Source organism: Elephas maximus, chromosome 26 (assembly GCF_024166365.1).
Source record: "Elephas maximus indicus isolate mEleMax1 chromosome 26, mEleMax1 primary haplotype, whole genome shotgun sequence".
Taxonomy (NCBI): domain Eukaryota; kingdom Metazoa; phylum Chordata; class Mammalia; order Proboscidea; family Elephantidae; genus Elephas; species Elephas maximus.
Genome location: NC_064844.1, coordinates 11,871,395 through 11,884,820, shown reverse-complemented (window position 1 = coordinate 11,884,820; position 13,426 = coordinate 11,871,395). Strand labels below are relative to the sequence as shown.

Genomic DNA, 13,426 nt, shown 5'->3' with positions numbered 1-13,426 from the left:
TTCCTGATCAGTGTGCAAATAACCCCTTGTTCAAGATGCATTCCCCAAACTAGTTCTTAACCCTGGAGCAAGGTGTTCATTTCTTTTCTTCCATCAACCTATATCGTGTTTTGATTTCTGCAAGACCGCCAATGTTAGTAACCTGTTAGCATGCGCCTTTATCACTGCTTATCATTTCTTCCTGAGACAAGTAGACTCCATCAGGACCATAACAGTGAACGTATCAGATACGTTATGAGGGCTGGAGATCTGAACCACGACTTTTCCTGGGAATTTCTGCATAGCTTTTCCAAATCTCAATGTTGATCCTTAGGCAACAAGTAACTTCCAATCTACACTCCGCAGTGTCTTCTGTCTTCCACTCTGTCATTTCACCTTCTACTCTAAAACTGTTATAAAAAGTCTTAAGAAAACTCAGGCCTGCCTCATTCATTTGGGCCTCTTTCACCTATGCCCGTAACATCTTCTGAGGACTCAGCTGAGTTACTTACGCACAGCCTCATTCTTGGTGACAACGTGCTGGTTCTCCTTAATTACAGGCTGATCTTTGAGATCGTTTTCCACATAATCTTTAAAATAACATTTAACACATTGCTAAGACACGACTAGTAAACTTTTCATTCCTTCTTATTTTCCCTCATGTATTCTTTTTACATTTCTAAATATTTCTTTAGGGAAAAAACAAAACAAAAGCCTTTTTCTGCAAACAAGGATAAAACTATATTCAAGAATATTCAAAACAAAACTATTAGATAATTATATCTAAACCACAGCAAGGATCCTGGATTCTGAACAATGCCTGTCCAAAGCCAAAAGTGTATTTCTTAACTTAATGTGGCTGGGAAATGCTTGTACAGAAGTTTTTCTGAGATCATCAGTAGAAAGAGTTTCCCAAATACATGTCAAAATGCCTTAGGTAATCTGCTGTGGCCTAGACTGAATCAACAAGAATTAAAGGTAAATTCACTAGTTCTTGGAGAAATGAAGAGGACCATGATTTATTTAACACCTACGATGTTTCTGACAAGGAACTCTGGTGGCACAGTGCTTAAACACTTGGCTGCTAACTGAAAGATTGGCAGTTCAAACCCACCACCCACTACACAGGAGAAAGATGTGGCAGTCAGCTTCCATAAAGATTTACAGCCTTGGAAACCCTCAGGGCAGTTCTACTGTGTACTATAGGGTCGCTGTGAGTTGGCATCCACTTGATGGCAATGGGTTTGGTTTTGGTATGTTCCAGACAGTATTGAACAAGCTGGATGTGTGTTTTCAGTCAACCTAACTAGCCCATAATTTGGCCAGTGATCATGAATCTCTTAAAATGGAGGTCAGAAGTAAAACTGTATTTGCTTTCCTTCCAGCCTCCAAGATGGCCCCTAGTGATCCCCACCTCCTGGTATTCCTGTCCTTGTATAATCCTCTCCCCGACATTGTACCAGGGCTGATCTGTGCAGATGTAATGGAATGTCACTTTATGTTATAAAATATCTCAAGTTTCATGTGGTGTCTCTCTCTTTTTTTTTCTCTCCCTCTCTCTCTCAGATCACTCGCTCTGGCAAAACTACGCTACCATGTTATGAACATCACACTGGAGAGGCCCACATGATGAGAAATGGAAGCTTCAGGCCAACAGCCAGTAAGCTTGCCAGCAACCACGTAAGTGAGCTGTAAGCCAATTCTCCAGCCCTGGGAGAGTCCTGAGATGACTGCAGCCCAAGCTGACACCTTGACCTTGAATGGCCATCAACCAGAATCACCTAGCTAAATTGCTCCTGGATTTCTGAGCCGGTGTGAGATTATAAATGTTTGCTGTTTCAAGCTGCTAAATTGTGGGGTAATTTGCTACACAGTGATAAATAAATTCTGCATCTACAGTATCAATTTCATCACAGGTAATTAGTAATTATGTGTCGTGATGGTGAAAGAAGGTGTTTCTAGGGGGTAGGTTTTGAAGACTGGTGGCTCCAGAAGAAACGGAGATATAGTCAGTAGTAAGAAAGGATTCAACAAGAAGTCTCCTGTTTTGACAGTTTATGTATACAAAAAGGGCTTGATAAAGCAACTCATCACTGGCTAACTAAGAATGGATTTGAAGCCCTTCTGTAAAATACCTTGGGGCCTATCGCAAACCAGTGGGTCAAGAAGAGAGAGTAGTAACTCACAGATTAGAGAAGAATCTATAGACCATACTTTCTCTAGCTAGGTTATGCCCTGACTACTGTTTAAGCAACTCTTCTAAAGAGGTTCCTGAGCCCTAGTCTTCTTCCTACTAGTTCAAAAGACTAGGAGATCCTGGGGCCAACCCTGAAAAACCCCAACATTTGAACAGAAAATTTTATGACTGAGGAATATCTAGATAGTGAGAGAGACTGGCAAGAAACATTTTGGACAGGAATTAGAAAAAGGTAACAAAAATGAGCTCATTTAAAAAAAAAAATAGGTTAGTAAATCTCACCGGAGTGGGAAGACAAGAAGGGAATTGTGGAAAATGTATCAGAAAAGGAAAACTGGGATCAGAATGTTGAGAATGTTAAATGTTGGCCACAGGGTTTTATCAATGTGTTTTAACAGGAATAACATGATCAGAGAGACAGTTTAGTAAATTAACCTGGCATAAGCATACAGAATGGATTGCAAAGTGTTCAGAATAGAAACAGGGAGGATACCTGACAGGGCGAAGCAGCAGCCTAAGTATCCAAGTGATAAGGGCATGAACTGACAAGGTGCAGGTAGAGATAGCTGTTTTGGATGTTTTATTAAAGTTTACAGCCATAGACTTTCAGAGAAGGAAACAATTCTAGAAATCTAGAAAGCAAATCCAGAGAGATTAAATGATGCACCAAAGTTAACAACCAGTAAATTGGAAAATGAAAAATTGAACTAATTTCCAAGGGGAAAGGATGGAAGGATGACTTTGCTTTGATTTACTTGATCCCTCAAAACAAACTGGTTATCTGGATAGCATCTAAGCCAACAGAAATACGACCATCACTTTCCACCTTTTCTTCAAAGATAACTTGCATCCTTCACACCTTCAGAAGTTCGGACAACAATACTTACAATACAGAGTGAAAAGACATTCCTTTAGTCTTTCTTTTAAAATTCCGGGTAAATAGGCCCTCTGTTCTCTAATTCATGCAAGTAGCAGGAAAACAAATCAAAAGAAATATCTACTGTATATTATTTACGTGACTGAATTTCAATATCATATGGTAACATGAAACCGTTGTAAATATGTGAATCTGTTGACTTGAAACAGCATTTCAGGTGGAACATAATTTCCATTCAAGAAAAGCCTGTGGGGGAATAACTGGGTTTTATCTTGTTAATACAGATATGCACCCACGTATAATTGCTGACTTTCAAAAGGTGTTTTCAAATTGAACCTTAATAAAGCAGTAAAATAAGTACTGTAAAGAGGAGAGAGGGAGAGAGATGAGAAGGTGCTGACATGTCACCAATATTGATAAATTATTTTGGGACATGTAATGTTTTCTATAAATACACTATGCTCCTAGTCTTTACTAAAACCGCTGATCAAAAGGTGTATTTCTAAATACAAATCAATTAAGAGCTCGGTTTCAAAAATAAGGCTTCCAGCCTAGCAAAGTACAAAGAAGAAACACTTAAGGCAAATATGTACAATTCACTAATCAAATTTGAAATGCCCTTTCATACTCCCAACATGAAAGGATTCCAAAGAACACTCTTCACTCCTCCTGTCCTCCACCCTCCCTGGTACTTCCTCTGGTCAGAATCAATGCACACGTTAATATTCATGGCGGAGAATGAGCCCCCATTCACAGAGGCCTCTGCGAATCAGAGAGGGGTTAAGTAATCTCCAATTAACGTCACTAGACTGATAAATTACAGATTGTTCCTCTAAAGGTAACCACATTTGTAAAATTTCTAGAACAATCGTGTAAGTTGCCAAAAAAAGTTGAGCTGAATATTTTGCTTAATGCTTCTAAAGATTATTTTACTTAACACCGAGAAATAATCCTCAGATTCACTCATCCATGAGACAGACTGATACAGGAGCTGCAACAATGGGCTCAAACTCACCAACAGTTGTGAGGACAACATTTTGTTCTATGACACATAAGGTCGCCATGGGTCAAAGCCAACTCAATGGTAGCTAACAGCAGTAACGTGTTATAATTTTTACAAGTCACTTTTTCATATTCTTTATCTTAAAAACCTATCATTTTTCCATTGTTCTTACAAATACTATGGGATTAAGAAACTCAGAACAGCAAAAGGGAGGGTGATGAGAGAATCTGGGAACAGATGATAGTGATGTTGAACAACACAATAAACTAAACGTAACAAATGTCATTGAATCGTAAATGCAAAGAATGTTGAGATGGCAAATGTTTCATTACACATACATTTACCACAATTTTAAAAAAAAAAAGAGAGAGATGGATAAATACCAAAATGACTTGGCAAAACACTCTGAGACAAAGTATGTTTACTATAAATAATCTAAGTTATCTGGTGGCCAGATTACCAGATGGCTTGTTCATTTATTCATCCAAGAAATATTTATTGAGGTACTTACTAAGTAGCAAGCTCATTTATTTTTTATACAGAGCCTAGCATAGGTCTGGACTGTATAAGGTGCTCAATAAATATTTCTGGATAGGCTTCTAGCATGTGCTAAAATAAACAATGAAAACTCAAAATTCTATATTATAGTATTTTAATTATTAATTATCATAATTATTATAAGTCATGTTCTCTGCCATCAGAAAGTGTATTTGAAAATAATAGAAAGATATAAATGACTAGAGAACAATTCAAGATGAAAGTGAGTTACAATGAATAAATAATTACTAAGGAGAGAGAATCAATCGCCCAACAAAATTTCTCACCAGAGACTTTCTTTATAACAACCAGCTTTCATAATCAATTCTTAACTGACGATTTCAGAAAACAAACTCAAAAAATATACCCTGCACCTTTTGAATAATACAGTTGTGTATATCAAGTGGTATACTGCAAGCAAAAAGTTAGATGACTGTATCAAAACCAAACTACATCTTTCACTTAACCTAAATGATTGAAAATTAAAGAGTCTACACTTAACCTAAAAATAAATAAATAAATAAATAAACAGTTGCCCTTGAGTAGTTTTCGACTCATAGCGACCCTACAGGACAGAGTAGAACTGCCCCACAGAGTTTCCAAGGAGCGCCTGGTGGATTCAAACTGCTGACCCTTTTGTTAGCAGTCGTTAGCTCTTAACCACTATGTCACCAGCGTTTCCAAACTTAACCTAAGCCACCATATATTCAATATGTAGTTCATTATTTATTCATTCAGAAAACATTTATTGAGCAAGTGCATTCTAGGCACTATACTAATTAATTGCTCCTCACTTCTTGTCTGTGTATTTCCCTCATTCCCTTAAAACCTTAGAATTTCAATAGTGGTATTGTATGCCTTTGAGGTTAACAGTGGTATCATTAACATTAATACAACCAAAAAACTCCATCTATCAGAAGTAGGCCACCTGAATCAAAGCCATTTTATTCCAAGTGGTTGTATTTTAAGAGCACAGTTAATTAAAATTTTAGATAAACTTTCAAGTAAAATTAAACATGATTATTCTGAAAAAATGGGTATAAACCAAGTCAAATATTCAAATCTGCACTTAAATTACATGCCAATCAGATTTTTTAAGTTACGTGATTGAGACGGCATTAGACGTTGCAACAAGACTGAAGCACCTTTTAATGCATACGATCAATTTTCCAGCTTATTGGTGCACTCTAGCAATTAAAAATGAAAATGTGATTTTTTAATAAGATTATCGCATAGTTTATACTTTGCTGACGTTGAAGGTTTACAGAAATTTTCCTTTTAATTTAACGCATAACCAAAATTTGTAACTTTTATAGATAAAGCATACCATCTATTTTGTAGATCAGATTAATTTTTTTTAAGCCGGTTATATTTAAACCAAACAACAATAATTATCCACAATTTTATAAATCTTATTTTTCTTTTAAATTTCTAATCCTGAAAGAAGCAGAATTGATTTTGGAAAACCAAGGCTGCCTCAAAACTACCTACATAAAATAGCCTTTGAATGTTCCCCCAACCTACGTGTTCGTCTTAAGAACACTTCTGCCCCTGTGACGTTGGTACCTATCTGCTTCACTGACATTCTTATTTTCTTCTATTAGAGGAATGAGTTAGAGGCAAATTTCCGTATTAAAAAGAAAACCACCGGCCTTCTGTTAATTTTTATTATGTGTTGAGTACATGAAAAAAATTTACTGGTCTCCATGTAAACAACTTGCTGGGGTCACCACTGGCTAAACAGTTCTTATAGGCAGTAGGAGAAAGGAGGAGATAGTTTTATCGGCCAGATTTGGATTAAGACTAGGTCCTAAGTAGTTGATACAGGTAGGGCTGAACAACAATAATGGTGGTGGGAAGCCCAATGGGACAGATGTCTATTTCTCAGTCAAGGACAGGCTCTAGGAGCAAGGAAGAGTTTGAAGATATCAATCCTATGACGAAGGGTGCGTACAGACAAGCACTAAATCCAAAGTGAATGGCCGGGCCAGGCCAGACCAAGGAAGCAGATTCAGAAAGAAGGGGGCCCTTACAGGACAGCTATTAGGAAGCCCTGGCCAGGAAGGAATTGTGGAAGATACTGAATTGGTATGGGCCCCTAGAAAGTCAATGTTATTCTTGTGAAAGGACCCTAGGCCCACATTTGTCAGAACTGGAAAGAAATACCCATTCTTGTAGACGAAAGCCCTTTGACCATAAAACAAACAACAGTTTTGAGTAATTCAATAACATAGCCCCTTAAGATCTGAGAGTGATCGTGGCAAAACTTTTTCTCAGGGTAAAAGTGTAATTGGTTATCGATCAATAAGTAATTTCTCTCAAAGTAAAAAAAAAAAAAGCTCTTGTTTTCTTTTTTATTTATTTTTTTTGAAGTTGGCAAGGTTCTTAAATCAGAACTGAGCAAGTATATTTAGAAAGTTGAGATTACTCTAAAAGGCAAGATTCCTTACTGCGTTAGTTAAGTTTATCTCAACTGATCATTTATTTATGATGCCATACAAAATCCAGGTGCTTTCGATTTTGATTTTTAAGATATTTGCTGAAAGGCAGCTGAAATTACTTTCCCAGGGTTCCCATTTGACAGCTGCATTTTGAACTGAAAATTTACGATCCTTCAATAATGCTTGTGCTGAGGCTCCCTTTCCACTCCCTGCCAAGATTAGCAACGAATTCAGTTTTTGTGGTCAGTGAAAACCCCTACTCAGCTTATTGGAAATTCTAGAAGACTGATGCAAAACAGATTAAGAAAATAAATGAGAACGAAACCCCTGTAAAAGCCTGTGTTAATGTATTTTTTGTGTTTGGTGTTTCCTAATCAAGTGAGGACTAGCATGTAAAGGCCAGTTTCTACGAAGTAAGAACATGATGAGCTAGCCCTATGTGCTTTGAGGCATGGGCGTCAGTAAAGGGAGAATTTATAGGGATAAACAAAAACAAAACAAGACAAATTGAAACGATCACCTACAGGAGAGGAGGTAAGCTACACCCCAAGAGTAAAAAGAGCGATCAAGAGACTTATACTTCTGGAACGTTCCATAAGACAGAGACTTCAGACCAAGAACTGTAATGATTTAGATTTCTTGAATCTGTGACACATTCCCATATTTGTTATTGGTATAGATCAATAAAATATTCATATCTCTTTAAAATGAAATTAGCAGATTGAGAGTTGTAACTATACTCATTAGGATTTCTTCGCACACAGAGATAGAGGGAAAAGTTCCCAAGCTATAAAATCAGTTACGGCAACTTTAAAAGAAAAAAAGAAATCTTTTTATGCATGAACTATTGTTGACCCTCTACAATATGCTGGCTAAATTCTTACGGGAAGCTTAGAATTACAGAAAAAAGAATGGTCCCAGGCCAAAAAATGACCAGGCATCAATGCTTATTCTTGATACTTTATGTATTCCAATGAGTACAAGGTGGCACAGAAACAATCTTTTGCCATTTTTCTTCTCGTTACCAAATATCTGCAAATTTTCCACTGCTTGTTATTTTAGACACTATTTTTTTTTCTTGGTAAGAAAAGAAATAGAGGAACTCCCTCCAGATCATTTGATGTCACCAGTATTACAGCCTCTGCTTCCAGCCAGATGGAATAGTATCCACTGGGTAATAACTTATTTTATTAATTTGGCAAGTCTGCTTAAAGACAATAAAACCACAGAAACTCACACCAAAAAAAAACAAAAAAGAAGACCCTCTTGTTGAACACAGAATTCAGAGGAATTCCTATTTTTTTTAAAAAAAAAAAAAAGGTGGTTTCTATTGTAAAGAACATACTTAACAATAATAATAGGGATAAGGTTTTATTATCTCTAGACTATATTCATGCTTTCTATACCAAATAACTGGTTGCTGAAGGAAGGAAACTTCCAAAGGACAGGATTATAAGTTATTTGCAAAAAGCTACTAGTAAAAAGTAAAAGCTGAATCTCATTTAAAAAGTACTTACTATATGCAGCTCTAGGTAGTCACCCAGGCCTGAAGAACTGTCCACTCGCACCAATACAGCTTCTTTCTGCACAGTGCTGAACCCGATGGCCAGCCTGTCTGCTCGTGTACTCGGTCGGTCGTTAGGAGGCCATTTATACGTGATTTGTCCACCACCCTTGCTAAAGATATATGTTGTCCCAGCTGGAAAACAAAAACCAAAACCAATTAGTCTAAATACATCAAGTCCACACAAAACTATGGCAAACCAAATAATAGGTTTCAATCACACAAGCTCAAGAAAGAGAACGGAGTTGGTTTAAAGGACATACAGAGGCGGCTCTGTTTTTAATAGTCATTAAATCTACCAGCAGGTGTTTCAGAACAAAACGGGATATTACTACTGCTCTTTCCATGGAGTTGGACAAGCGTGGAATGTAATGGAGTTTTATTTCTTCCTGACACTTTTTAAGAAATACTTCAGTAGGAAACATTGACTTGGGAAGCTCCCCAAAGCAGCAGAAACATATATCAACTTGTTTTTGAAACAAGAACTGCATGCAGATGTGACAAGGCCACACAGCACAGTGGAGCAAATCTCAACAAATAGGCTACGAATTAACTTTTATGGGGAAAGGGTCTATTCACATGTGACAGATGATAACTAATGGAAAAGCAGCCATAAGCCCCAGTAGTCATGTCAAGAAAACACAGATAATAGATCTCATCTATAGAAGTCAGGTCTTATTTAACAAGTGACATCTAGTAGCTGTCAAACTCTCTGGCATCATAAAAAGACCCATTTTTTTTCCTCAAGCAAACACTAGTCTTACAGGACTAAGAATAATATCATGGCCTTATTCAGTGAGTGTTCAAATTTTACTTCATGGTGGTGATATCAGTAAATTAGCCATCTTAATTTAAAAAGAGTTTTATTCCAAACAAATTTACTGAGCATTTATATAACATTACCTCATTGCACCAATGGCATCTATCTCATTGACTGCACTACAATGTATTCTTTGAGTCAGAGTATTTGGAAGGGGCATGAAAAAGTATATATAAGGGAAAAGAGATCTTCCTCCATGCTAAAGGGCTCCAGAAAAAATTTTCCCAGAAACTATGAACAGACTTTATAGAAGAGAGAGAAAAACAAAAACCAAGCCCAACGCACCATCTAATAACAAGGGATGCCAACAAATACTAATTTTGTGTATACTATATGCCAAATGTGGTAAGGAAAGCAATGAGAGAGAACATTGAACTTTGGACCACCAAACACCTTGTGTTTATGGACAGAGAGCTTCTACCAAGAGTAAAGCTTCTGTGTAAAAGTTGTGTGCAGAGCAGTATGTTCTCATGATATCAACACATTCAATCTCTGTGAATACCAAGTTTACCAGTTACAGGAAGTTGACTCACTGTCACATTTGTGTACATTTAGTTAAACATCTGATAATATCAACTTTGTGGTCTTTTTGTCTTTTGTGGCCAACCATTTTTTGCTCCCACTCTCAGACATTGCCAGAGGCTCTTGAGAAATGTCAAAGACCTCTACAACGTAATTGTTGTGTCTGATGGTAAAAAGGCCTCGCTATGTTGCCCTATTCCAAGAATCGTGTCAACAACCAAACCCATTGCCCTCGAATCGATTCTGACTCATAGAGACCCTGCAGTACAGAGTAGAACTGCCCCATAGGGTTTCCAAGGAGTGGCTGGTAGGCTTGAACTCCCAACCTTTTTGGGTTAGCAACTGTAGCACTTAACCACTACACCACAGTATGAAAAGTCAATGTGATAAACCACAATCTTTTGAAAATGCAAAGACCTAGAGGCTGAGCTCTATTGATTCTTCTGGATACCAATGCATGCAAGTAATTATCTCTCCCATATGAGAAAAGCTAAGTTCTATTTCACAGGCACCAGTCAGTGCTCACATACACACACACACACACACACACACTCTCTCTCTCTCTCACACACACACACAAAGTATTCCACAATATGCAGATTTATATATTAGAAAGGCCAGAACGTTTCATAACCATTTATGTTCCATGACATCAGAAGCTCGTTCATCAGGACATTTATAAGAAAGTACTAGTTGATAAATATTTTCCTGATGGGTAATGTTTTCAGGTGATTAAGTATTAAATGCTTAAGTAAAGCCTATGTCCATAAAAATAGGACAAGGCCATATAAAAGTGAAGGTTTCAAGAGGAGGGATGTAATGAGTGTTAGTACTTTATAATTAATTTTCTTTTCCTCCTTTTAATTATCCATGTTCTCTAATGACTGTTCATGTGAAATAAGAACACATAAAGATGCTACAAATAATATCAAATATATCTAAAAATGCGGATGAGTAAGTTTTCCAGAAACAGCCAAGGAGAGTAGTGTTGCAAAGTAACAATAGCTTACACTGTGTACTGATAATTTTAACATTAAAATTTACTTTCACGATTATTCTTTCACTTCTTCTCCACTTCTGTATAGAAGGTAGAGCAAGCATTATTCCTTCCCTGTTATATTCATGGGAACTAAGTCTTAAGGATTGACTTATTTTCTAGCTATAAACTTAGCTAAGTGGCAGAGCTGGTACTAAACCGAGTATCCTGACTGCTACTCAAGCATTTATTATTATTATTATTACAGAGATGTTTCCGTTATCATAACAAGACAGTCAAGAAAAAGTTAATTGGATATGTCAGTCTGAATTTATCAAAGCCAACTGTTATCCTCTTCTAATGTCTCATATCCATAAAGTGACATTCCCACCTCATGATCACATATTCTCCTTTTACCTCACATACATTTTATAAAATAAAAATAACATGTGAATGTGAAATGACAGAACATTTAATATACGTAGACTAACATTTGGTTTAGGTTATGCTTCCCAAACTTATAGAAGTAGAAAAATTTCCAGTTGCTCAGCTGCAGAAATTGAGGATAATACTTTAAAGGTTTACATGTATTTTTGGGAAGATAAATGTCACAATACAAATATCACTATTCAAGATTTGGTTTCATCTCATATTCCAACCTTCAACAAAAAGTGTTAAGGCTTGGCAACTATCATGCCATTGTCCAGTCTGTCTTGCTTACAGACTTCCCAGTTCTTTAGGTTTCACTGAAACAAGCAAAAATGATTGCATCACCGTGTGCCAAACATCGCAATGTTTTCTACTTTAATTTTTCCAGATGTGCCTGGAGAGGAGTCTCTTCCTTCTCTTTTCCATGCACAGTAGTGCTTGGTGTTGCACGTACTCATTGGCACAGTTCATGCTAAGTGAAAGAATTAGGTAGCCATCCCCCACACAGCTCTCTTCTCCCTACCTCTATGTGCATCATGGCTCTCTTTTACAAAAATTGGTTTGGTCAAACTCTACAAAATCTCCCACGTTCTTAAAGTTCATCTTCCATCAAGCTAGAAAATTGGCAAGTGAAATCATTTTGAAAAATGCGTAGCCTTAAAAATATGAGGATATTCCCATAATCAAATAGAGTGGGTCAGGTGATTAAAATTTAAAAACCCATTTCCTTTCATACCCATTTTTCTGAGCCAAGGATATGATGTACTTACTGCAGCAGAATAGATTCCAATTTAAGAATGTAAGTTCTGGACTGAAACAGACCTGGATTCAAATTCCAACCGTATCACCTACTGGGTACGTGACCTTGACCAAGACAGTTAATTTTCTCTAAGTCTTAAGATTTTTATCTGAAAAAAAATGAGGAGAGCAATGCTATCTACTTCATAGAGCTTCTGTTGGGATTAAGTAAGATATTGCACAGTAAGCAGTTCCTGGCACGTGGCAAATATTCAATAAATTTTGAAGAGAATAGGTGGTGAGTGTAGTATGTGTTTTGTAAAAATATAAAATAAACTGAGTAACATTGCAACGTTTTTGGTCCTTTCGAAAAGTAAGACGGGTTCCAAAATTGTGTGTGTGTGTGTGTCTGTTGTAAAAACAGTAGCTTTGGAACATTGTCCTATTATAATATAAGAACCTTTAGGAAAGTTAGATGCATTTCACGGTTGTCTTCAAATCAATTGTCTTTTCAGTATTGTAGTCCTTGGATTACCACTTTTTTTTTTTTCCGCAAAAGCCAACTCTGTTATTATTTACATCCACTGATAGCTGACAATGGAAGGGATATTACATTACATCAAGTGGAAGCTTTCATGCAAAGAAGAATATGAGTTCATCACCATAAAGCATCTAACATGGTACAACTGATCAAGACAACAAGATGAAAAAATTTTATCATGACTACTGAATAAAGGAGAAATTCTACACAAAATGAGCTGCAACTGAGCTGCATTTTTTAAAATTTTCCATTTACCAAAACAGGTTTTATTTTATTGTATAAGTGAATTCAATGTGCGGCATCAGTACGTCTCAATCGCAGCATGAGTATGGAGAGGAACGTGAAGGAATGCGTTGTCTTTATTATTTATGCACATTTTGATATGGCAAGCATTAAGACATCGGCACCATGACTACTAATGGAATTGTTGCCAATTAACCTTGACATCCATCACGTTACTGAATGTATAGATGACTCAAGCCTAAAGCGGTTTTCAGCCATCTCCACACTTGTCTGTATTACTCACTCTGAATTCATTAACAAAGCGGGCTCCATCAGGTGTAAATTTAGCAAAGCCAATATTCTTTACACTACGACAAAAGTTTGCAAAAATTAGACGTGGGATCTCATTTCTAATGTTTGAATTGCCTGTGATGTGATGATAGTTTTTTGTTTGTTTGTTTTTAACTTAAACACACTGTTTACAGAAAGGGCTTTCTCACCTCCTCCTCTATCTTGCCAACCATCTCCTTTCCACCTGTGCCCAGTCAGCCTCACTTCATTTCTGCAAAGACTAATACGG

At 36.8% G+C, this 13,426-nt stretch overlaps 1 protein-coding gene across 21 annotated transcripts in view; it reads right to left on the bottom strand.

Annotated features, from left to right (window-relative positions):
• NRXN1 (neurexin 1) overlaps positions 1–13,426 on the bottom strand; it is a 1,236,536-nt gene that overhangs the window by 328,675 nt on the left and 894,435 nt on the right. For all 21 annotated transcript variants that reach the window (XM_049870248.1, XM_049870249.1, XM_049870253.1 and 18 more), the window contains one exon: positions 8,552–8,733. In XM_049870248.1, the coding sequence (XP_049726205.1) occupies positions 8,552–8,733 (182 nt within the window). The remainder of the gene's footprint in view (positions 1–8,551; positions 8,734–13,426) is intronic.